Raw genomic sequence first — 25,366 nt, 5'->3', positions numbered from 1 at the left:
AGAAGATGATTCTTTACACAGACAGACCCTTCCGTCTAATCCAGAGCAGGTGACTCCGGATGGCTTTTTACAAGGTTGAGCATTTACAAGGTTGTTTTGGGTTGTGCCGCTAATCTGCCGAATGACTCAAGGCCTGCTAGCTTTTCATCTAATCTAGAACAAGTGACCCCAAATGGGCTTAACATTTATAAGGTTGTTTTGGGTTGTGCCGCTAATTTGCTCCCTTGTCTTGGGTGAACTGTTTAACATTTGTTGTCTCCGTCTTTCATCTGCAAAATTGAGAGCTATGGTCACGGTCTCAAGCCCATGTGTTTTCTGATTGCAGGAAGCCCCGGGAGTCCTCTTAAGTGCTTGCCCCTCAAATTGTCCTTGGACCCGCACCATTCACATTACCTGGGAACTTTTTAGACATGCAGGCTCCCAGGCCCCACCACACAACTGCGTCAGATCTTGCTTTTTTTTTTTTTAAGATTTATTTATTTATTTGAGAGAGAGAGAGTGTGCTGGCACTTGAGCAGGGGGAGGGGCAGAGGGAGAGAGAGAATCTCAAGCAGACTCCCGGCCAAGCATGGAGCCCAATGCGGGGCTCGATCCCAGGCCCCTGAGATCATGACCTGAGTGGAAAACAAGAGTCAGCCACTTAATGGACTGAGCCACTCAGGCGCCCCCAGATCTGGCTGTTTAAGGAGAGCCACAGGTGATTCCTGTAAAGACGGGAAAGTGCTGTTAACAGTGCCTTGCATAAAAAGCACCAGGCAGGCTTTGAAACGACCCTGTGCTTCGGACCTCAGAGGTAAGACACGGAGACCCACTCGGTCCTGTAACTCGTTTGTGTGTTTCTTTCTTTTTTTTTTTTTTTAAAGATTTTTATTTATTTATTTGAGACAGAGCGAATGAGAGAGAGAGAGAGCACATGAGAGGGGGGAGGGTCAGGGAGCCCGATGCGGGACTCGATCCTGGGACTCCAGGATCATGACCTGAGCTGAAGGCAGTCGCTTAACCAACTGAGCCACCCAGGCGCCCTCGTTTGTATGTTTCTGTGCTCTTCCAATTTTGGTTCTTCTAGAACTCTTTGGTCTCTGGGGGCGAGGGGGCGCGGGTGGTGGTGGAGGGAGGTGAGGAGTACCACGGGGTAGATTTGGTTTCGAGCTGGGCCATAGCTCCCCAAGAAGTCATGGCCACGTTTGTAAGGCAGTGTGGGCAGGGGTCACGGTAGCTGTACATTCCTGAGCCTGTTGCTGCACCCCTCGATCAACAAGGCTGAGGGACCCCTTCAGGAAAAGGGTTTGTTTTGTAGTCCTCAGAGGTGACAAGGACACATCCCTGGCTCGCGTGGTCCTCGGTGGCTTTATTGCCCCCAGCTGCTGGGCGACATTTTGTAGCTAGGGATGCAAAGGCCGGGGACCTCCCCCACCAGAGCTTGGCCGTGGTTCTCATGGTCCCTGGTAGGACGAGACACACACTGCTGTAAAACCCCCTCAGACGGATGGTTCTCAGGCCTCATTCAGCTGAATGCCTTTGTCCAGGGCTCAGAGTGTGTTTTTGTTCCCTGTGCTGCCTGGCAGGAATTAGTCTTGTCTCCTGCTCGTATCACGTACTTGAAAGACTGGCATCACGTATCAGACTGAGCCCCTGTTTGTCAGATAAGCTTGTGGGGGACAAAAGGGAAGAGACAGGTGGGCAGCAGTGGCTCTGGAGACGGAGCCTTGCTTGATGACAGAGCAGGCTACCCACCCTGGACCTGTGGCCTACCCAGCTGGAGGATACTCGAGGCTCAGCTAGCCTGGCCCCATCCTTTTTCCCCTGAGAGAGCTGAGACACACAGACCTTCCCAGGGATCCACCACAGGCTGGGCTGCTCCCACCCCATGCAGCACGAGGGCCCGGGCAGGCCGTGGGAAGGCTGGGTTTGCCAAGTGGGGTGGTAGGGAGAGGGGGGGACCCACCAGGGAGGCAAAGACCTGGCTCTGTCCTGGCCCCTCGGGCCAAACAGCCCCCAAGATTCCCTTTGGCCCTAGAGTCCTGTCTGTATGAATAAGAAAAAAACCCACATTCCCCAGTGTCCCTGGCCTTATTGGTCAACCATCTGAAAAAGAGTGGGGAGCCTCTGACCCAGGACTGATAGCCAGTGACCCCCATCCGTAAACTGAAACTTGTTCTTGAACTTACTGCCTTCCTCTATTTGGTCTGCTCAAACAAACTACCACAGACTAGGTGGCTTATAAACAACAGAAACTTACTTCTCCCCGGTCTGGAGGCTGGAAGTCTGAGATGAGGGTGCCAGCAGGGTCAGGTGAGGGCTCTCTTCCAGGCACAGACGTCTTGTTGCCTCCTGAGAGGGTCGGGGGGGCGGCAGGGAGCACTGTGGGTTCCCTTGTAAGGGATGTTCCCCATCCACGAAGGCTTCACCTCGTGACCCAGGCACCTCCCGAAGGCCCCTACCTCTAACACCTTTACATTGACGTGAGGACATTAGGACTCCAACATGTGAATTTGGGGCTGGGGGAGGACACCTTCACGCCAGGGCACCTGTTATCAAAGCCTAACAATTGTGTAGAAAAGTGGACAAACCATAAGTGGTCAGCTCGGTGAGTTTTCACAAGGTGAACACCTCAGCACCTCCAGTGACCCTTTCCAGCCTAGACCTGATTTCTCCATTTGCTTGTAACAGCCCAGAGGATTCATCCCCTTCAGTGTGCAGTTCCAGAGGTTTAAGTAAGTGGAACCCCTGAGTCGCTGTGGCTGAGGGCTCACCAGCCAGAAGCCTAGCAATGGCGTCCTTGACCCGCTGCCTCCTTCTCTTGGGGAATTTTCTTGCTCTTTCCCTTCCCTCCCCCACACCCTCTGATCCGGACCCCACCCCACATTTTTACTTCTTCACATTCTCGTCTTTCCTGATCCAATCTTGTCTGTCTAGCTTTGATAATTGTTTTCTTATTCAGTTCCCACTGAAATTTCATTCCTAATTTAACAGTGCACTTGTTGACATTGTTATTTTTATCCAGGGGGAGAAAAAAAGCTGTGATTCTAGGTCTTTTTCTTTTTTTTTTTTTTTCTTTTGTATGTGATCCTTGAGTTATTTTTCCTTTATGGCTCTCAATTTTTTTTTTTTTTAAAGCTCACGCTTTCCCTTCCTGTAGGTGTTCTCCGCGTGCTGCATGTTCTCTGCTCAGGTGGGTTGTAGATAGAAGCCTCATGTTTGTAAACTGCAGCAGGGACTGAGTGTGTGCTTGGCACCTAGGAGTTATTGCTGTATTTCTTCCCTGAAGGCCCTGGGGCGGGGGGTTTGCAGCCTTGTAAAAAGGCCTGGTACTTCAAGAAAACAATTCCAAAGTTAGGCCCTTTATCTCCAAATTCTCTTTACTGCTTCTCTCACTTCATGAAAATATCCTTTTCTTACCTATTTTACTAGAAAATTGGCAAAAATGTATCCCGAGTCCTGTAATATGGGGTTAAAATGGTAACCTTGACAATTCCTCTGCTCGATCTTTAGTTAACTGGGTGGAGGGGGGGTGTGAGGAAGGATCGTGTAAAGGCACGTACTTTTTGCTAGGGCTGCCGTAACAAAGGACCACAGACTGGCTTCAGTAACAGAAATTTATTGTCTCACAGTCCTGGAGGCTAGAAGTTCCAAGATCAGGGTGTTGGCAGGTTGGTTCATTTGAAGGCCCTGAGTGAAGGCTCTGTTCCAGGCCTCTCCTTGGCGTATGGATGGCTATCTTGCGTGTGTGTGTGTGTGTCTAAATGTCCAGTTTCCCCTTTTTGTAAGGACATCAGTCAAATTGGGTTAGGGCCCACACTAATAATCTCACTGTAACTTGACCTCTGTAAAGACCCTGTGTTCCCAGGGAGGTCCTATTCCGAGGTGGTAGAGGTTAGGACTTCAGCTTAATCATTTTGGGGTGGGGGGAGCCACGGTCAACTCCTAACAGCTGAGTGCGTGTGAGCACCTCCGTGGTGCTTGTGGTTGTGATGCCGCTGGCCCCATCTCCCGGGTCGGGAGGCTAGTGAGGGCATGGCCTGGTAGCCTGGCTGGACGGAGTAGGAGTGGAGGTCAGGGTGCTGCAGGATGCTGCCCTTTGAGGCCCTGGGCCCCACGCCTGTCCTCAGACGCACTCCTCTCCTGGCGCCTCGGGGAGAAGGCAGGCCTTCAGGGTTTAACAGATGCACCGTCTGTAGGATTTGAAGGGGAGTCAGAAAGCCAGGAGGCCTTGGCCTCCTGCCACTGGCCGTGTGCTGGAGGGCTTGGCACACCCCTCACTAGCTGCTGGCCTCTAAACCTCAGCTGCTGGGTCTGTAAAATGGGCATAATACTCAGGACTCCTGTGAGAGGCGAATGATGCCACCTATAAGATGTGTTCACTACAGCGCCTGGCACAGAGCATGTGCTCAATAAATGGTTTATGGCGGTTGTTTGTAATCTTTATCCTAAATAAGCTCCCTCGTGGGAGTACCTTTTGTGTGTGGTACATGGTGACAGTTATGTTCTTTTATCTTCGGATTCTGGCGGAAGTGGTCAGAATGATCCCCTCTGTGTAGCACTTTACAGTTTATAAATCAGTTATCTATTTCATCCTTCTACCTTTGATGGTATAGGGTAGATGGTATGATCCTCATTGTCCAGGGCGGGTGAGTGCGGGCAGAGAGACCCTGGATCACATGACTGGCGACAGGCAGCTCCAGAAATGAGCTTCAGGTCTCTCCATGCCTGGTCTGGGTCCCTGGGGGTGGGGGTGGGGGTCGGGGGCGGGTAATGAGGTGGGAAAGATACCACTTCTTAATTTTATTTGTACAAAGTGGAAGAATTTGAACATGTATTTACTTAAAGACTACTTTTTGAGTAGAAACTACACTCACCTGTCAAAAAAGTCAGTGAAAGTCTTGTTCGCACCCTGAACTCTTCCTTTGACAGCCCCGTCCCCTGTGGGTAATCCCTGTTGTTTCCTGTGTGCCCTTGCTGGATTTCTCCTCTCCCCTTCCAGTGTTTCTTTATGCACATACAAATACGCATGTTTCCTTTCTCCTCTTTCTCCTAGAACTGGTAGAATACTGTGTGTTCTGTACCTTGCTTTTTGCCCCCACTGAGTAATCGGTCCTGGATATCCTTCCATGGCGACACGTGGAGAGCCTCGTCGTTTTCCTCACAAACCCTCCTGAGGTCTAGCACGTTCTGCGAAGCACACTGCCAGCGACCTCCTAGCCAGTACCCCTTCCCAAAGCGACCATTACTCTGCTGTCTAAATCTCCTGATTAGTTTCCCCTGTTTTTGATCTTGGGCTCTCATTTTTAAAAATAGCTCCATTGTTTATGTTGGCGCTTCTTAAATTTAGTATGCATCAGAATCACCTGGAGATTCATTAAGTGTGAAGTCCGGGGCCTTCCCCGGAGTGTCTGGGGTGGATTGCACGAGCATTCATCTCTGGGCTCACAGCTGATGCTGGTGCTGCTGGTCTGCAACCCCACTCTGAGTAGCCCCAGGGCATTAGAACTGGGACCTCTGTAACCAGGCCCCAGTAGATGAAAACCACGTGGATTGCTGCCGTTAGTTTATTGTTAAAACAGTGCTGTGCTGCATAACCTTGTACACATGTCATTTTGAACATGGCAGGTATCACTGTGAGATAAGTTCCCAGAAGTGGAGTTGCCACATCAAAGGGTGGATGCACTTGTAATCTCGATAGAAATTGCCAAATTGCCCTTCCGAAGAGGGGGTCCATTTTGCATTCTCATCAGTGGTGTGTGAAAGAGAGCCTGAGTATATTGTCAAGCTTTGGATTTTTGCCAATCTGATAGGTCTGAAATGGAGGTTCACGGTAGTTTTAATTTGCATTTCTCTTCGGTGTAGGGTTGAGCATCTTTTTAAATGCATAAGGGCTATCTCTTTGTGAATTGTTCATATCTTTGTGCATTTTTCTGTTGCAGTTTTGATCTTTTTATCCTCAAGTGGTGGGAGCTCTTTACATATTAGCAAGATTAGTCTTTCATTTATCATCTGAATTACGAATATTTTCCCCCAGGTGATCATTTGCCTCTTGATTTTCCTTGTGGTGGGTTTTTTTTTTTTTTTTTTTGTATCTAAGGTCTTAAATTTTTTTAAGATTTTGAGAGCGAGGGCGCCTGGGTGGCTCAGATGGTTAAGCGTCTGCCTTCGGCTCAGGTCATGATCCCAGGGTCCTGGGATCGAGTCCCACATCGGGCTCCCTGCTCCTTGGGAGCCTGCTTCTCCCTCTGCCTCTCTCTCTCATGAATAAATAAATAAAATCTTTAAAAAAAAAAAAAAAAGATTTTGAGAGCGAGCGTGCCAGAGAGAGAGAGCACAAGCGGGGGGAGGGGCAGAGGGAGAAGCAGACCCCCACTGACCGGGAACGTGAGCCCAGGACCCTGGGATCATGACCTGAGCCGAAGGCAGACTTCTTAACCCACTGAGCCACCCAGGCGCCCCTAAGTTCTTCTTTTAGAACTTCAAAATAACGTGGAAACAGAGTTGGCCGTAAGCACAGAAACCCGCAGAAAGTGCATTTTGTCATCCTGGGTGTGCAGGCGTTAGGAAGGGCACCAGGAACCAAGAGACAGCCGGATTGTGCAGCGATGCTCTCGGAACAGCCAGCTTTTCACATACAGGCGCAAGGCTCGTTGGCAGATACCCAGACTCTAAGGATCTGAAAGGTGGCTAGGTTGGCTCCAGGTGGCCACCAACCAGCTCAAGTCACAGCAAGACGTGCGAGACCACACGGGAGTACCTGGACGAGATGGGCACACGTAAGGCAGACGGCAGAAGCTGCTTACAGGTGACACCAAAGGAAACGGGAATGTATCTCTTAGTCATAGGAAGCAAAACAGGATGTCCATAAGAACGTTACTCCCGTCAAGGGACAGCTGCTGACAGAGGTGGTCAAAACAGCCAAGGCTCGTATTGATGACTCTAGCTCTCTTTTTAAACCGGGATCAGAGATAAGCCAAGCAAATGCCACGTTTGATGGGAGAGGAATAATGCATCTGCACTTGGAAGATCAGTACTGAAGGTGCTTTCTTCCGAAGTTGGATTGATTCCTACGGAAGGGCATATTGACATACTCGGGCGGGGGGTGGGGGGGAGGCGGTGCATAGGAGGAAGGGTGTCAGGGGTCATGTAGGCTGGAGGCTCCATATTGGTGGCCCATGGTCAGAGTTGGCCTGCAGATTTATTTTCTTTGGCTAGTGGGGTGTTGGCCCATGAAGTGTTTTTTTTTTTTTCTGTAATTTTCAATTAGTCAATATTTTTAAATCCGATGATTTCATGTAAAAATTTTTCTCTTTGCTTCTGGAATATCAGGAATCTGGCCACACTGGGCTGCACCCCTCCCCTGGCCACAGTCTCTGAGGAGCACCTTTCCTACTCTTTCATCACCCCCGGGGGACATATGCTTTGTGGCTTCCCACAGTCACCCTCCCTTCTAGCATCCCTGACATCGAGACTACCTGTTAGTTACTGTGTATTCCAGTTTTAATTGTCTTTTATTTTTAAAAAGATTTTATTTATTTGACAGAGCGCTTAAGTAGGCAGAGCGGCAGGCAGAGGGAGAGGGAGAAGCAGGCTCTCCGCTGAGCAGGGAGCCTGAAGTGGGGCTCGATCCCAGGACTCTGAGCTCATGACCTGAGCCGAAAGCAGACGCTTAATGACTGAGCCACCCAGGCACCCCTTTAACTGTCTTTTAGTAAGGTGGAAAAGAAAGTGGATATATATTTTTTTTCTTATACTGAGAACTTTTTTAAAATTTAAATTTTAGTGAACATACAGTGCAATATTGGTTTCTGGAGTAAAAAATCACTGATTCGACACATACAACAACCAGTGCTCTTCATAACAAGTGCCCTCCTAAATACCCATCCCCCACCTAGCCCATCCCCCCCACCTCCATCCATCAGCCCTCAGTTTGCTCTCTGTCATTAAGGGTCTCTTATGGCTTGTTTCCCTCTCTCCTTTCTCCCCCTTCCCATATGTTCATCTGTTTTCTTAAATTCCACATAGGAGTGAGATCATCTGGTTTTTGTCTTTCTCTGCTTTCATTTAGCATAAGGTACTGTCACTCCATCCATGTCGTTGGAAATGGCAAGAGTTCCTTCTTTTCGATGGCTGAGTAATATTCCACTGTGTGTGTGTATACCACGCCTTCTTTATGGGAAAGTGGCTATTTCTTAAACGGGTCCCTCTCTCAAAGCAGGAAGGTGAACGATAGACCAAGAGGGCGCTCTGTTTACAGCTGTACTGTGGAAGGGGCGATGTCCGCTGTCTAAGGCAGCGGACCTCTGTGCTGAAAGGTGTGATCTTGCGAGACCTGGATTGCTTGCTCGTTTGGGTTATCCACCTGGTGGTACCTGTCGGCATTTTGCTGCGCCTTGTGACCAGGGGGGCCTCTCTGGTCTAACGGCTCAGAGACCTGCTTCAAGTTACTTTTCTGCAAAACTAGTAAAGGTTTCTGGCCTCCTGGAAGATCACAAAGTTCCAGCCTCCGTGGCTCTGTGGAGAGCAGTAGGAGCCAAACCGTCAAACCAGGTTCCTTTCCTGCTTTGATCAGAAGTGGGGAGATAGCGGATCAGGGGAAAGCACCAGAGATACTGTGTATGAATCAGAGCACAGCTTTTGAGTATTTGTGGATGCTGCTACTTGTTACCAGACTAGGAGAAGGACCTCAGGGGAATGGATCATCACCAGTAAGGATGCGGGACAGGGGTGGGGGTGAGTGGGTCATGTTGGCCCTGAGGTGGTGTTTGGTGGCTGGGCTGGGACGCTGAAGCCCCTGGGAGCCCTGAGAAGGGCTCCTGTCCCTTACCTTTCTGAACCCCGTGTCCTCCGCTGCTCTCCTTGCCCATCTCACGAGATCAAACAGAAGAACACATGTCGCAGAATGCTGAAACCATGAAGGAAGGCTCCAGAGTGCCGATGAGGTTCCAGAAGGAACTTGAGAACCATTCCCCAGGGCTGCTCCGTCACCCACATCTATCCGGATGTGTCTTCTTGCCGTGGCTCTGCCACCATGCCCTCTGCCTTCTGTGTACGCTTCTCTAGTTCTTCTCCATGTGGCAGGAAGAGTGAGCTTCATAAATACGGGCCTGAAAGCCTCAGGAGCCTGCCAGTGCCTTTCAGACCTTGCCGGGACCTGTCAGGGGACCTGAAGGTCATGAGCTGGCCCTCCCACCTCTGCAGCCTCCCAGACCCCTGCTCCAACCTCATCCCCACCCCCCCACCCCATCTGCCTGGGGCCTCTGCCCTCGCCAGCGCTCTCCCCCTGCACAGCTCGGCTGTGTCCCTTCCTTGAGCGAGCGATGCTTCTGCTCCCTGTTCCTTCCCCTTCAGCCTTTGGTCAGAGTACTTACCTAACACCTGGCCACTGGGGGTGGGTTTTTAATTAAGTAGAGGATAAAATTTGCCATCGTCCCCATTTCTAAGTGTACAGTTCAGTAGTGTTAAATACATGGATGCTGTGGAGCAGCCCATCTCCAGAACCCTGTGCTTGCAGAACCACAACTTTGTGGCTATTGACTAGCAACTCCCCGTTTCCCTCCGGCCCCCGCTCCCGGGCGTTCTGGTTTGTGTCTATGAATCAGACTACATACACCTGCAGGTTCATCTGTGCCGTAGCCCACGACAGGATTTCCTTCCTTTTTAAGGCTGAGTAATATTCTTTTGTGGGTCTACTGCATTTTGTTTGTCCATCCATCTGTCAATAGACACTTGGCTCATTTCTACCTTTGGCTATTGTGAAAAGTGTTGCTATGAACATGGGTACCCAAATAGTACTTGGAGATCCGGCTTTCAGTTGTTTCGAGCATGTACCCCGAAGTGGAATTGCAGGATCATACGGTAACTCTATTTTTAATTTTTTTTGATGGAAATATAGCTGCCCTACAGTGCTGTATTAGTTTCAGGTGTACAACCTAGTGATTGGACAGTTCTGTTCACAACACTGTGCTCACCACCCTGGGTGTTGTCACCATATGGCGATACTACAATGTTGTTGACTCTATCCCTATGTTGTACTTTTCACCCCCCTGACTTAGTTTATAACTGGTAGGGTGTACCTCTTAATCCCCTTCACTTATTTCACCCATCCCCCACCGCCACCCCCACCCTCGGGCAGACACCAGTTTGCTCTCTGTATATAGGAGTCTGGTGGTTTTTTTGTTTCTTACATGCCGCATATAAGTGAAACCATAAGGTATTTTTATTTGTCTGACTTCACTTAGCATAATACCCGTAGGGTCCATCCATACTGTCACAAATGGCAAGATCTCCTTTTTTTATGGCGGAGTAATATCCGATTACATCTTCTTTATCCATTCATCTTCTCAGTGGACCCTCAGGCTGCTTCCATAATGTGGCTGTTATAAATACTGCTGCAGTAAACATAGGGGTGCAGATATCTTTCCAAATGAGTGATTTCATTTGCTTTGGGTCAATACCCATAGTAGAACTGCTGGATTGTATGGTAGTTCTATTTCTATTTTTGGGGGGGAACCTCCATACTGTTTTCCACAGTGGTTGGACCAATTTACATTCCCACTACAGTGCACAAGGCTATTCTCCACATTGTCACCCACGCTTATTTCTTGTCTGATTATAGCCATCTGACAGATGTGACGTATTCTCCCATTGTGGTTTTTGATTTTGATGAGTGATGTTGAGCATCTTTTCATGTGTCGGCCATCTGGATGTCTTCTGTGGAACCATGTCTATTCAGGTCCCCTGCCCATTTTTAATCAGATCATTATTGTGTGTGTGTTGACTTGTATAAATTCTTTATATATTTTGCATATTAACCCCTTATTGGATAGATCATTTGCAAATACCTTCTTCCATTCTGTAGGTTGCCTTTTTGTTTTATTTCCTTTGTTCTGCAGAAGCTTTTTATTTTGGAGTAGGCCCAGTAGTTTATTTTTGTTTTTGTTTCCCTTACCTCAGGGGACAGATCCAAAAAAAAGTTGCTAAGGCTGATGTCCAAGAGATTACTGCCTATGTGTTTGTTTAGGAGTTTTTATGGCTTCAGATCTTATGTTTAGGTCTTTCATCCATTTTGAGTTTACTATTTTTAATATTTTAGGAACTACCATACTGCTTTCCATAGTGGCTGTCCCATTTTACATTCCCACAGTCTGTACAGAAGCTCCAATTTATCTACGTCCTCACCAACACTTGTTATTTCCTGTCTTTTGGTGTTTTTAAAAAAAAAAAAAAGTAGCCATTCTAATGGATGGGAGGTTGTATCATGGTTTTGATTTGCATTTCCCTAATGATAGTGATGGTGGGCACTTCGTCATATACCTGTTGGCCATTCGTATGTCTTTTTTTGATAAATGTCTATTCAAGTCCTCTGCCCATTTTTTACTCTGGTGGTTTGTGTGGGTTTTGCTGCTGCTGTGTTGTAGTTTCAGCCTCCGGTTTTTTAGTGTGAGTATTTGGTGTGCACTCACGATGCTCCAGGAGGGCAGGGCCGGGCCCACCTTGTTCATGGTCTTCTCCTGGCACCCAGAATGGAGCCGTGCACTTGGGCTATTTGTTGATGGAAAAACACGCATGTCGCTCTCAACAGCGAAGGGATGAACGACTATATTCACGCACTCATTCTTGTTTCAAGAGGGATCGAAAGCAAGGGTCGCATCTCTTTGGAACCATGGTATTTGGGGTGAAGAACGGCAGGTGGCTCTGAAGAGGCTTTAAAGAAGATAATCCAAAGTCTTGACAGGTGTTGTCTCACTACTCTGGGACCGTGCTTGTTTGGTTGAATATAAATCCCATTTTGCCTGGTAATGCTGGTCTCGACGAAACTTTGCATGTGTTTATTTTATGGTTTCAAAATATGCCCCCATCGAGTGTGTGTGCTTTGGTCCTCCCTTCTGAAGGAGGCGGGGCAAGTGTCCTCCCAGCTGTCCTCCCACCTCCAGTGCCTTCTCCGGCCCCCATGCCTGCCTCTTCCCCATGCACCCCCACCCAGCCCTCAGCCCCTGGGAGGGCCCGGCGCCGCGTGCTGCCCCTTCTCACCGACGGCCGTCATCCTGCTTTACTGCAGGCCTCTGTGGTTCCCGATGTGGATCACGGCGGCAGAGCCCCCCTGACCGGTGTCTTCACCTCCAGGCACGCCATCATTCACCGTTGCTGGAGTCCACTTCCCTAAGCCCATGTTTCATCGTTTGCCTGTTGAATCTGAATTCTCCGATGTGTCCGTGTTGCCTTCAGGATCAAGTCCACCCCCTTTCACGGGGCACCCAGGCATTCACTGTGGCCTCCCCCGCCACCCTGGCCTCATCCTCTGGAGCTGTCGCCGCCTCTGCCTAGATGCTCCTCCCCCACTTGACCACCTGTGCTTACCCCCAGGTTCCGACATTGTCCTGTCCCCCCCCCCCCCCCCCCGCCACCCCCACCCCAGCTGGTGTTGGGCCCTGGCCTGCCGTGGCTCCCTGGGGCGCTCTGTGTACCTCTTGGCCCCGTGTGCCTGTCCGTGGGGTCATTGTACGTTTGCTTGTCCGTCTCCTCACCGGTCTGCGTGCTCCGAAGCTGGGCCAGTGTCCCTCCTCTCCACACTTTGGCAGTTAGCCCGGGGCCCCTCACGGGCAGGTCCTTGTGGAAAGGCGGCGGCAGAGGAAACAGGCAAGTCTGTCTGACCTCGGGGCTCCCGGGCTCGCTGCCCTCCCACCCCTCGGCACCGTGGACCGTCCATTCTCCTAAGTCCAGGGTGGCAGAGGGTGGGGCGTGGCTCTGCTCCGTTCTGTGGCCACCCTGAAGCTCCCCGACCCCCGTCTACCTTCTGGTAAATGCATCCCGGCAGAGAGCGATGACTCATGGGTGTGTGATTCGGCATGTGAGTGGCAGAGATCCAGGCCTGGGTTCACGAGCCCTGGCATCCCTAGCCTGCTAACTGGAACGAAGGTAGAAACCCTCCTCCGTCCGTGGAACACGAGGCTGCCACCGCAGAGCTTTACAAGGCTTGTACGTCTGGGATTCTTATCTGATTTATTGCCATTAAGTGATACTTCATCCAACTACCATTTATTGCATGCTCGCTATGGGTGTAGACACGGTGATCAGCACCTCACATACAAATAATTTCATTTAATGCTCACGCTAGCCCAACAACAAAAATAGTCACAAATACATCTGTAGCACTTACTGTGTGCTAGATAGAGTTCTGAGCCCTTTGCATTGAAGTCCTCTGATTCTCAGGGAAACCCTACGATACGGGAACTACTTTTGCCCTCATTTTACAGATAAGGAAACTGAGGCACAGAAAGGTCACATAGAGCGGTGTCCCAGCGTCACATAGGAAATGACAGAGCTGTGATACAAACTGAGGCTTCTGAGTCCACACTTCTAGCCCCCACTGCATGCTTCCCTACTGAAGGCTGCAGTCCCATCTTACAGGGAAGGAAATTGCGGCTCAGAGAGGTTGGTTACTTCTGCCTAGTCACACAGCCAGGGTGAGCTGGAGATTGCTTGTCTCCCACCCTGCCTCCTAACCACCGTGCTCTCCTGCCCAGAGGCAGGGGAGGTAGTCATCATGGCATAACCCTCCCCGTCGGCACTTCCCAAGGGCCGCGTCCAGAGGTTGGGTAGGATTCTAGGGACGAAGCTGTCTTCTGCATCTAGGGGTACAGCACGGCACATTCTGCTTCAGAGGTCTCCAGTTTGGGGTCCCACAGCACTTCCTCAGCCCAGGGATGCCAATGTGGCTCTTCTTACCTCCACAGATAGTGAGACCGTGCACTACCACTATGGGCCCAAGGACCTGGTCACCATCTTGTTCTACGTCTTCATCACCATCATCCTGCATGCTGTGGTTCAGGAGTACATTTTAGACGTGAGTGATGCGTGTGGGTCCTGACATCAGAAGCTGGGGAGATGCCACGGGCAGTGGGGCCTCACCCCAGAGGAGACTGCAGCTCTGGGCCCCTTTGCTTCCTAATTTGTGTGCCCTGATTGGTCCTATTGATTGGACATCCCTTGCCACACACCGTGGTTTCTGTCCCCGCTCGCAGCCTTCTTAGCGCGTGGGACGGCAGCACTTAATGATGTGAGGGCGTCACACACCTGAAATGGCAGGGCAGCATCCTTATGGGTCTGTCCTCTAGCCTGATCGGGGGATGTTTTCTTTACATCTAGGCTGAAGACCTCCATCTTGCCACTCTCTCAAAATGCTTGCCTTGACCTGAGCGCTCTGTGCACAGAGCAGGCTTACATGGACTAGCCCGGGTCATGGCCACCTGCTGCCCTTTCATGGGTGGGAAATGGGAGTTCGAAGCCCACGCATTACCCATCCACCTGCATATATTAACATGCACGATTCTCTTTATTCCTTAGAAAATCAGCAAACGGCTTCACCTCTCCAAGGTCAAACACAGCAAGTTCAACGAATCTGGGCAGCTGGTCATCTTTCATCTCAGCTCGGTGGTATGGTGCTTCTACGTGGTGGTGACGGTGAGTGGGACTGGGGCCTGGGCTGCCGGTGGCGCGTCTCTTCTCAGATTGCTAATAAAATAACGGCGGGGCTGAGCTGGGAAGGAAAAGAGGCAGGAGCAGTTTGTAAAAACTTTGAGCAGTTTCTTGGAACTGAAGCTATTTTTGCATCCTCGGGTACGAGAGGGGCCAAGTGGTGTAGCTGCTCTTTTATGGCTGGAGAGAGCCCTCTCGTCCAGAAATCAGCACGAGTTCTCGCTATTATGGGTTGGTACGAGCAGGATACCGTGCATCTCCGTAGCACTGCGTCACTTGCCTGGGCCGTCCTACCAGTGCTATCCAGTGAGAGGAGTCTTAGGTTTATTCTGGTTCCCGTGTTCATGGTTTGAAGACCTCCAAGACTGAATTTTGCAGTGTCCCCATGGTCACGTGGTTTGGAAGTGGCAAGGACCAGACTTGGACTTAGGAGTCTGGTTCCAGGTCCAGGACACTTTCTGTTTTCCCACATTGGCCTCCCGCAAACAAGGCCAGCCTCCGCACTGTCCGCACATCAAATCCTGTGCGAGTCCATGCCCTTCCCACAAGTGCCTGGAGGACCAGACGACTTATCTACCTCTCCCTTCTACACAAAAGGACTCTTCTTTCGAGCAGCCTTCGATACAGCAGAATTCCTTCGTAGCAGGGAAGGTGGACAGCCCGTTGGGGTTCACCGTAACATAGACCCGGCCTGTGGTGCTTGACTGTGGTTGACGAGCAGCCCCACTTGGAGCACCTCCCGCCTGGAACTTGGTCTCTTTCCCAAGAGCTAGAATTGTCCTGTGAGAAATGCAGGCCTGGGCTTGGAAAATTCAGCAACCCTGTGATCTCTTAAAGAAGTTCCCTTCCCTGTCTTCCACTGACCTCTCACCCGCTTCCTCTTCCTTCCGTGACCGCGATGAGCTTTCACATCCTAAGGAACTCCGCGTCCAGAGCCGAACGCTGAATTCCTACTCTGAAAGCGGGAGTCAGCATGTCCTTTCGTATTTTGCTGGTGTTTCTATTGTCATCTAAGCATGGAACAGTCTTCCTAGCCAGAACCTTAGGAGTTTTAAATGCCAGGACCGCGGGCTTCTGTCCCCTCAAGAGGGACTGCCCTGTTGCACTGTCCCCGGGGGAAGACCTACAGTGTGGCCTGTGTGAGGAGCGCCCCTTGCCGTTGTGCAGTGCATGTCCTCGCCCCCCGGGTGTGGGTGGCGCTGGATGCCAGACCTCTTCTGCCAACCGCTCGGTGTTTGGTTCCTGCAGCCTGCGGAGTCCCCTCGGCCGCTTTGAGGCAGAATGGTCTCAGGGTCTTTCAGAAGAAGCGTTGCCTCATCTCTGGGTCACTTTTACCCAAGTCAAGTGCTGCCTCACCCCCAGACATTCCACCCGAGCTGTGACGCATTTAGACAGATTCTGGAGGCCAAAAGCCACGTTCCTTAACACCCCTTCCAGAATGTTAAACACTCAGCAGCTCTGTCTTTGCTTCTCTCAGGCCTGCAAGGGCTTGAAAATGATGCTCCTTAGTCTGGGAGCATGCAGTACTTTACGTGGGGGAAGCTCATGACAGGCTTTTATTATGGGGACAGACAGTGGGGGCACTCAACATCTGTAGGAAGTGGAGACCCGGGGGACCCTGGAAAGCTCTAGTGACCCCAACTCCTAGTAGCCCCATGCAGCCCCTGGCCCTCAGCTACTCCATCTGCACCGTCCTGTGGGGAATGAAGGTGATTGAGGAAGAAGAGAGAGGGTAGTTTTGTAAAAGGAGTGAAAAGTAGCTAGTGTTATTTAAATGCTGTTTTTCTGTGAGGATGAGATATTTTTTGATCCTTCTTTCTTTCCCCGCCCACATTCAGCTCATCAGCAGGGTCCGCGCCCCCCCTCCCCCCGCAGAGCACGTCGAGGTGCGGTCCCCGCTTTCCGCCTTGGGCCTGCGGTCCACAAGGGATATTTGGGGACCCCGGCAGTACGCTGCTGGGATGCCGCCGAATGTCCTGCCGTGTGTAGGCCAGCCGCCACGACCAAGGATTGTCCAGCCCCAGGTGTCAGGAGTGCCGAGGCTGGGGAGTCCCGGTGTGCAGTCCAAGCCGCCATTCTCTCTCGCCTGGACCACTGACTGTCCTTCTAGAAGGAGGCTGTTTTCGCTCCGGTGGCCTGCCACCCAAATCCATTTTCTGCTCAGCCAGACAGGGCTTTCTGGAACCTAAGTCCTGCACCCTTGTGTCAAAGCTGCCGTCCCACTTGCAGTGGAGTCGTTTTCTTCCACACTCCTGTGATCGGGGTCCCCCTCTTCTTACCTCTGCTCTTCTGCTCCTGGCCCTTGGGCTCTGCGTGGGTGGTTCCTCTGCCCAGATGCTTCATCCCCTGAATCCGTGGCTGGCTCCTCCTTCCCATTGAAGTCTCCACCTCAGAGTCCCCTCCTCAGGACCCCTCCCCCCAGCATGTACTGTGGCGTTTTTCTCGTTCACGTATGTGTGCTCTGCTGTCCGTTGGTCTGTCCCCCCTGCCCCCGGGCTGCTTGTGGACGGCCCGTGCCCACCACCGTGTCTCGCGTGCAGAGCGTGGCAGGTACTGCGTGCTCACGAAGTTGTGCTTGTCAGGATGCGGGAGTAAGCTGCAGGCACGTCTTCTTGCTCTGGCCCCCAGCAGTTTTTAAAATCATGAGTCTCTTGTTTTTATAAACTCACAGATCTATTAAAAATTGAGCATTACATAAAGGTTTTTTAGAAAATGTGAAAAATTTCCCCAGATCCCTCCCCCTAAAATAACCGGGTTTGGGGTGCGGGGTGCTTGATCCAGACATTTCTCTCTGCATTTATACAAGCAGAGTGAGGACAGCATGGCTGGACCAACCAATAATGTAGGAGGTCAACCTCCTTATTTATCATCTACCTTTGAACTACTGACTATTGATTGTTAGAAGACAAAACAAGACCCCCACGCTCTACTGGGGGGAGCAGGGTGGGCAGGCGTCTGGTCTCCCCTGCCTAACTTCCTTGGGAGGTCTCCATTCATATCTTAAAACCTGAAGTCTGAGGGGCACCTGGGTGGCTCAGCCGTTAGGAGTCTGCCTTCGGCTCGGGTCGTGGTCCCAGGGTCCTGGGATCGAGCCCCGCATCGGGCTCCCTGCTCTGTGGGAAGCCTGCTTCTCCCTCTCCCGCTCCCCCTGCTTGTGTTCCCTCTCTTGCTGTATCTCTCTCTGTCAAATAAATCTAAAAAAAAAAAAAACAAACCTGAAGTCTGATGCTCTGTGAGAGCTTGGTAGAGGGAAGGCCCCTCACCCTGGACTGATTTCTATTAACAGCTTGGCCACTTAGAGCAGAACTTGAGTATGTGATTGTTCCTGAAGGACAAACGATGTTGGTATGTCTGAGTCTAGGTAGCAACCAGCTGTGTTATGACTGGGTTCTGCTGTTTCTGTGGTTCTGTTTGTCTGTTCACCAAAAAGGAAGGCTGTGGGGGCAAAAGGAGAGATTGTTCCAGTTTGCTTGGGCCTCCCTTGGCTCCTAGGTTAAGGAGAGAACAAAGGATTTCAGGAGTTCCCCCAGCACCTTTGCCAGTGCCTGTCGGGGACCAGGATTGGGGCAGGGTTGCCACACTCGGCCCCCTGGGATCTCAGGTCCTTGGCCTCCGGCCCCCAGAGGGCACCCCGGCCCCCGGCCGCCCTCAGGCAGCTGCCTGGCCCGAGGTCTGGAAAAGGGAGTGAGTCATTTTCCTCTGACTCCCCCGCCCTCCTCCCTGCACTCCTTCCCTGTACTCCCTGAGGACTAGACATTTACAAGCAGGCAGCATTTTTCTGGGGAGGTTCTTTGCTTGTTGGCTTCAAACTTCTGACCTCCTTGTCCCCTAAGAAAAGGGGCCAAGCCGAGGAGGGTTCCTGTTTAAAATCACAAGGTCATCTGGGCTTTAGGTTTCTCTCAGTGCTGTTTCTCTTGGCCAGTCTCTCTTCGGGCAGAAATGTCCCTCCTACCTCAATCCCAGATGGACCATTTTCTTAAGTACATTGCTGCTTCCTTGGGATGTTCTCACCGGAGATTTCCCTGGAATGACAGGGTCGTACTGTCCTAACCTTCTCTGAGGGACTAGTAAGGGCCTTGTTCTTCCCTCAGAAGAGAGAAATTGCCTAAAGCATTCATCATTGATTCATTCATTCGACCAACAAGTTTTTATTGGATTCTTGTAATGTCAGCCGACTCTTGCTCACAGAGGAGTGTTTCCTCTTATGTTTTGTAATTTTGGATTACAGACTCCTCTTTAGCAGGGTTTTAGGCGTGAAAATCCTGTACATCCTTGGATGAGCGTATGCCCCAGTGGTATCACTGGCCCAACAGTATTAATACTAATTTCTAAGCTTGGTAGTTCTTGGACCATACGAGGGGTATAAGTTTGAACTCCAAACTCATGTGAAAGTGAACCTGAGGTTACAGATTTTCAAGGGATGATATATTTTGCTTTTCATCCCGAGCCCAGGATGAGCAGAAAGCTTCTTTAATCTCTCTTTATGGGTGGTCAGACTGTAGTCTACCCTTTCTCCAGTCCAACCCAAACTAGTGCAAACTCTAGTCTAACCGTCTTTTGTAGCTCTTCAGGGGTCCTGCTTTTACACAAGGGTCTTGGATTCCACCTCTGGAGGCCCTGTCTTCTGTTCTCATGTGGGCACGAACACCCTGGCCCCAAGACTAGTGCCCTCTGAGCTGCCCCAGCCTCACCTCACTGCTCTGGCTTTTAGCCTCCTGTCCCTTTGGGATCCCTTTCTGGGAAAGCCCTTTGCATTTAAGAGCATTCTTGTTAGATGTCATCCAGCATTTCTGGAGGTTTCATGATGGGAGGGTTTTCAGGTTACCTCCCTTACTGTACAATAGGCCCTGGGCTAGGTGCTGGCGGTGTAAAGAAGGACATGGTAAGACCCTGGTGGGAAGGAACTTGTAGAGTAATGGAGACCTCTCGCGATAACGACCCAGTGTGGTAGGCACTTAGGAGGCCTATGGGGTGAGGCCTCCTGGGGAAGCCTGTGCGGTCCTGCATTCTTTTTATTCATAGCGATGTGAAAAGCCAAAGTAGGCTTTTCGTTTTTCCAGTCCACTTGCTTATTCATTCTACAAGCATTTCCTGAGTGCCTTCATGCCAGGCATAATGCTAGACGCATAAACATAAGCTATAACATTTATTTCTAACAATAACTCTGCGAGGGTATTTTTATCCTCATTTTCAGACGAGCCAACTGAAGCTTAGGGAGACTAACTTGCCCAGAGGATACAGCCGGTGATTGCCAGGCCCACGTCCAGACACAGGTCTTCAGCCCCCAGACTAGGCTCTTTCTGCGACGTCATAGCTCTGTCACAGTGAAGAAGCCGGCTGAGGGCCCGGTGGCTCCCGTGCAGAGAGAGAGCCTTCATTTTTCATGTTTCCTGTCTCTTCCTCTTTCTGGCGCTGCGGATTGGGTGTGCCTCTGGCCCTGCCCAGGGCCCCAGCGGGTCTCCTAGCCTCCTGTCTAAAGGCCGTCTCTCCTTGCCCACTACAGGAAGGATATTTAACAAACCCAAGAAGCCTCTGGGAAGACTACCCACACGTGTGCCTCCCGTGAGTATTCACAGGACTGTCTGGGGAGCAGCAAGCCGGGCCGCTGGCAGGAGCCGCTCACAGCCCGAGCCTTTTTGGGCACCGTGGTGCACATGGCAGTCTTGTCTGGGAGCTGCTTCCTGCTAGTGCGCTTGACTGGAGACTCCAAAATGAGGTCTCCTTACTAGCCCCTGTCACAGAGGTGACGTTTTAGCCCCGCCGGCAGAGGCTGGGTGGCTTAGAAATTATACAACAGAAATTTATTGCTCGCAGTTCTGGAGCCTGAAAAGCCCAAGATCTGGTGTCTGGTGAGGGTCTGCTTCTGGGTTCAGAGAGGGCGGTCTTCTGGTGGTGTCCTCATGTGGAGAAGCCTGGGAGGAGCCCTCTGGGGTCTCTTTTACAAGGGCACGGATCCCATTAATGAGGTCCCCGCCCCCATGACTAAATCACCTCCCCAAGGCCCCACTTCCTAATACCGTCACACAAGGATTCGGATTTCAGCATCTGAATTTTGAGGGACACCCACTTTCAGCCCGCAGCAGGTGCCTACACTGTCAGAGACCGATAACGGAAGCGGAGCATCTCTGTAAAGTTCTCTGGGCCTCGTACCTTCTTGGTGACCTGCACCCCTTCACAGTGCACCTTCCTCCCAGCCTTGCGCGGCTGGTGCGCCTTCTCTCCTGCTCTGTGCTACCGAGACACCAGGAGGGTCTGCCTCCCGCGGGAGGCCCTCAGTGCCTTCCTGAGACCCTTCAGAGCAACAGCAAAGGGCTTAGAGCTGCGATGCCTCCTTTGCCACTTAGCTCTGTTCACTCTTCAATAGAGTGGTGCCCCATCTTCACTGTCTGTGCTCAGCCTTCCCTTCTCTGAGCCAAGGAACCCTCCGCTGTACTCTTCACCGTTTTTGTTTCCCACCACGGACTCTGCGTCCCGTGGAGTGCTCTGGTCTGTGGAGCAGGGTCCCTGGGCTCGGGGCCTCCCTCCGGCTCCTGGACCAGCTCCTCGCACAGTCCAGGCCCCCTCCCCCCGTGCTCATCCCTCCCGTGTGTCCCTACCGTGTGACTCGTTCCCTTGTCTCCAGCTTCCAGGTGAAGTTTTTCTACCTGTGTCAGCTGGCCTACTGGCTGCACGCACTTCCTGAGCTGTACTTCCAGAAGGTACGGAAGGTGAGTACTCCCCAGCTGGGAAGCCGCACATCCCCCCACTGCCCCCTGTAGTAAGCCGCTGGGCCTGAGCTGGGTGGGGTGTGTCGGCGGGTTGAGGAAGATGCTGAGCCAGCGAAGTTTCCGCGAAGATCTCCCTGAGAGCAGGCCACCAGCGCGTCTCCTGCCTCCCACGCTAGACGTGTGGCTTTGCAGGAGGTCTACCTCTTGTCTTCTGGATAGTGGATCAGAGGTTTTGGCCTTTCTCGGTCTTTTTTTTTTTTCCTTCTTAAATAGCCTCCCTCTGAATTATTTCCAAAAGCCCTGTTCCCCAGTCCCTGTCTCTTCTTTCTCAACCCAGTCCCGCCCCGTGGACCGGAAGCTGGTGCCTCGCCCTCTGGCTTGCCAGCAACCTGGTGCGTGGGCCTCTGGCGTGATCTGGGACCGGCTGGGTGAGAGCAGCCTGGCCCGGCCCACCGTCATCCCTCTGCACCTCCCCTCCGTTCCTGCATCTGGAGTTGGGGGCAGGGGGGCACGTTGACCGTCTGCTTCTCTTGTTTGCAGGAGGAAATCCCCCGTCAGCTGCAGTACATTTGTCTGTACTTGGCCCACATAGCCGGAGCATACCTCTTAAAGTGAGTGAGACCCCGAGCCGGTCAGACTGCCATGCCCTTGTATGTCCATGCAGCTCTCCACACAGGCACTCGATGAGGAGGCATTTATTAGGCACCTTCTGTTTGCCAAGCACCATGCGAGACCTGGGAACACAGAGGTGGCAGTTGCTTTATCTTGAGCGGTTCATGCTCAGCCCAGTGGGAGAGACCGTTGTTGGCATAGGTCAGGACCGCTCAGTGTGACCGGCGTGGGGCTCCAGTATGTATGCTCGGCCGTGGGAACCCAGAAGAGTGACTAAGTCCTCCCGACACAGAGCCAGGGGAGGCTTCGAGGGCTGGTGGCACTTGAACCATAGCTTTGAAGTCGCAGGAGTTGCCATAGTGTTTGGCCTTGAGTGTCTCTTACAGAAAGAATCCTGTTGATGAGTAGGATATGTCATTGCTAATTTGGAATTTTCCTGAGCTTTATCTGTGCAGCATAGAACACCCTGTCCTTTCTCTGGGCCGACATTTTGAGGGTTTGCGATGGATAACTTTCTGCTAGGCTCCCCGGAGGTCCCCGAGCCCATCCTCTCCCAGACCTTCACGGCTGGCGTCCTGTGAGGGTGACTGGCCTGGGGTAATGGAGTTAGGAGGAAGGCAGCTCTTGCATCTGCTCGCTTATCTCTGGAGGCTGATATGGCATCAACTCCTGGCTGGGTCTTCGGGGAGCAAAGGTTATATGCCGGGATGAGCTCTGTGCTCGTGCAGCACCCAGCAGCATGCGGTGGGTGAGGACCTGGGTGAGATTGTGCAGGCAGGACCAGGTAGAAAGAGCGCTTCCTGCTGTTGGGTCCTTGCTGTATCATCACTCTTCCTCCCAAAGACAGGAGATGCTCTAGGATCTGTTTATCTCACGTCTGACATGTCCCAGGGAAGGAGATGGACAGGAGTCTGACCCTGTTCGGGCAGAGTCCTGTGATTCTTGTGTTGGAATCAGAATAGAACCGAGAGGGCAGGGAGCAGCAGATCCTCCAAAATGAGGCCCATTCCATTCCCCGGTGATGCTGGTGCAGCCGTGTCTCTGCTCGTGTAAGGACCATGATCTCCCTTCTCCATCCTGGTTCTGGTTTTCCGAAGTGAGTGTGAGGAAAGGAGAGATACAGGATTTCCCCAGGAAGACGCACCTCTGAAATGCCAACTGATGCATTGGTGTTCATTTTGGTGAAGAGCTTGACTTTTAGAGGCCTTCACTCAGCACATACCTGAGCTCCTCCCCTGGGCGAGGCGCTGCCTTAGGAGCTGCAGTCCCATCTGGCTGAAGGAAGACCAAGGCCTTGCTCTCCTGGGGTGTCCATTCTAGCGGGTGGCAGACCATTAAGAAAACTGAGTTTCTGGGCACCTGGGTGGCTCAGTCGGTTGAGCATCTGACTCTTGATGTCGGCTAAGGTCACGATCTCAGGGTTGTGAGATCGAAACCCGCATTGGACTCCGTGCTGGGTGTGGAGCCTGCTTGGGATTCTCTCTCCCTCTGCCCCTACCCCATTCCTCTCTTTAAAAAAAGCAAGAAAAAGTAGTTTCCTGTGGTGCTAAGTGTGATGAAGAGAATAATAAAGCTGGGTAATGGGAGAGAGGGACTTGTCTCCTTGGCACCTTCGTCATGTGGAGGGAAGACTCTCTCTGAGGAGGTGACTCAAGTGGAGGCAGGAATGACAAGACTCAGGCATGTGAAGATCTGGGGGGACAGTGGTGCAGGCAGAGAAACCGTAGGTCAGAGGCCCTGAGGTGGGAGTGGCTGTAAAGCCCATTGTGGCCGGAGTGCAGAAAGTGAGCTTTGAGACGAGGTCATGGGCAAGATCGTGTTGGACTTTCCAGGCCATGTGAGGACATTGGCTAGTTTTCACGTCATTCTCTCGAGCATCCTCAGGATCCCAAGACCCTCCCCGTCCATCTTGCCCTGCCTTGGTCTTGTTGGGTGGAAGCGGCGGGATCCGCAGTTAGCACTGCCCGTGGGAGCGCTCCCACATCATTTCACTCTGCAGTCCTACTGCGTGTATTTGAACGACAGTTGACCTTCTGTAGCAAACTGCCTAAGGAAGTCCGTAATGACCCCGTGCCTGGAATTGAGCAGACGGGGGTGTCTGGGTGGTGCTAATGTTTTAAGAGGCTGGCTCATTAGCACGTATTTTTGCGTTATGTTGAGTTTTGCCTCTCCATGTACCTCTTAGCCGCGAAGACTTGGATAATGAAAAACCAGATGGTGGGAATCCCTTGCATTTCTACCTGCAAGGCTTGGTCCCTTGTTCTAAGCACCTTTTATGTGCTTGGTCCCGGCCAGGCGAAGCACGCAAGGGGACAGGTGCCGTGAGAGCCAAAGCCCAGGTTCACCGGTGGAGGGGGGGGCGGTGCGGACCCAGACAGGCCAGGTGGACAGCCAGGGGACTCAGTATTCTCTCCAAGAATCCTGCAGGCTGAGGAGGGCCAGCCAGGGAGAGGTGACGTGGAGGCGGAGCCCAGGGTGCCGGGCCCTGGCCTCTGCTCTCCATGGCGTCCGGGGGGTAGCGGGGAGGACTGAGGCTTGTCCTTTTCTCCCAGCCTGAGCCGCCTGGGCCTCATCCTGCTGCTGCTACAGTACTGCACCGAGTCCCTCTTCCACATGGCTCGACTCTTCCACTTCGCAGACGAGAACAACGAGAAGCTGTGAGTGGCGCGAGGCCCACTGGCCGGTTCGGAGGCACCGTGGGCCGGGGACTCCTGTGAGGCCTGCCTGGTGGGAGGCTCCTGCCCAGGGTGGGAACTGCCCCTTACCTGCAGGCGGCACCCTGAGGCTGTTTTTCGGAGCCTCTTATTCTAGATCCTTCCTCCCTCCCTCAGACACCCTACTCGGCTGCTACCCTCGCATGCTCTTTCCATGGGGGGTTGCTTCCAGAGAAGTGGGTAAAGGTTCCCTCATGGGCCCTAAAGGCTGACGTCCCTTTTCTGCCTCCACGAGCAGGTTTAATGCCTGGGCTGCTGTATTTGGGGTCACCCGCCTCTTCATCCTCACCCTCGCCGTGCTGGCCATCGGCTTTGGACTTGCTCGCATGGAAAACCAGGCCTTTGACCCCGAGAAAGGGAACTTCAACACCTTACTTTGCAGGTGAGTTGGGAAGAAGCCCAAGGAGAGAAATTAAGGCTCCCTGAGCCCTGCCAGGAGCCTCCTGAACTTGGCACAGTTTGGAAGGTCGGGGGCAACAGACCCGAGTCTCCTGCACATTGATGTTTCGCTGGAGATCTCTAGACAGCAGGCCTGACAGGAGAAGGAATACCAGCCTTCTGCTTCCGGCAAGACCGTCTTCACTGGCTGGCCTGGCCTGCTGGGACTGCGGTCAGGGTCCCCAAGTGGGAGTCCCCTCGCCCTTGCCTAGTGCTTCGTGGTGCACGATGCGTGTCCTGTCCAGGCCCTTGATTTACAGCCACGCTTGGACTCTGTACGGTGGTGTGCTAGGCAGCTTGGCCAGTGGCCTTCCACAGCGGGGAAGGGGGGTAGGCAGGGAGGAAGCCATTGTGTTTCCAGGCGACCCTGGGGCCTGGGAGGGTGTGTGATTTGTCCGCTGTTGCTCAGCTTTCAAGTGGCATGCTAGATGAGAA

General features: G+C 52.2%; 1 protein-coding gene across 6 annotated transcripts in view; it reads left to right on the top strand.

Moving 5' to 3' along the window:
- TRAM2 (translocation associated membrane protein 2) overlaps nucleotides 1-25,366 on the top strand; it is a 162,805-nt gene that overhangs the window by 130,503 nt on the left and 6,936 nt on the right. For 3 of the 6 annotated variants that reach the window (XM_034991292.1, XM_034991293.1, XM_034991288.1), the window contains 8 exons: nucleotides 12,109-12,243; nucleotides 13,719-13,828; nucleotides 14,329-14,445; nucleotides 19,964-20,022; nucleotides 21,083-21,167; nucleotides 21,708-21,778; nucleotides 24,332-24,436; nucleotides 24,732-24,875. In XM_034991292.1, coding sequence (XP_034847183.1) covers nucleotides 12,153-12,243; nucleotides 13,719-13,828; nucleotides 14,329-14,445; nucleotides 19,964-20,022; nucleotides 21,083-21,167; nucleotides 21,708-21,778; nucleotides 24,332-24,436; nucleotides 24,732-24,875 — 782 coding nt within the window. In that variant the 5' untranslated portion in view covers nucleotides 12,109-12,152. Of the gene's footprint in view, nucleotides 1-11,611; nucleotides 11,720-12,108; nucleotides 12,244-13,718; nucleotides 13,829-14,328; nucleotides 14,446-19,963; nucleotides 20,023-21,082; nucleotides 21,168-21,707; nucleotides 21,779-24,331; nucleotides 24,437-24,731; nucleotides 24,876-25,366 lie in introns of those variants that run through there. The other 3 variants (XM_034991289.1, XM_034991287.1, XM_034991291.1) reach the window with 2 other exon arrangements.

Source organism: Mirounga leonina, unplaced genomic scaffold (genome assembly GCF_011800145.1).
Source record: "Mirounga leonina isolate KUSES-001 unplaced genomic scaffold, KU_Mleo_1.0 Mir_53, whole genome shotgun sequence".
Lineage (NCBI taxonomy): Eukaryota > Metazoa > Chordata > Mammalia > Carnivora > Phocidae > Mirounga > Mirounga leonina.
This window is presented reverse-complemented; position numbering and strand designations above follow the sequence as displayed.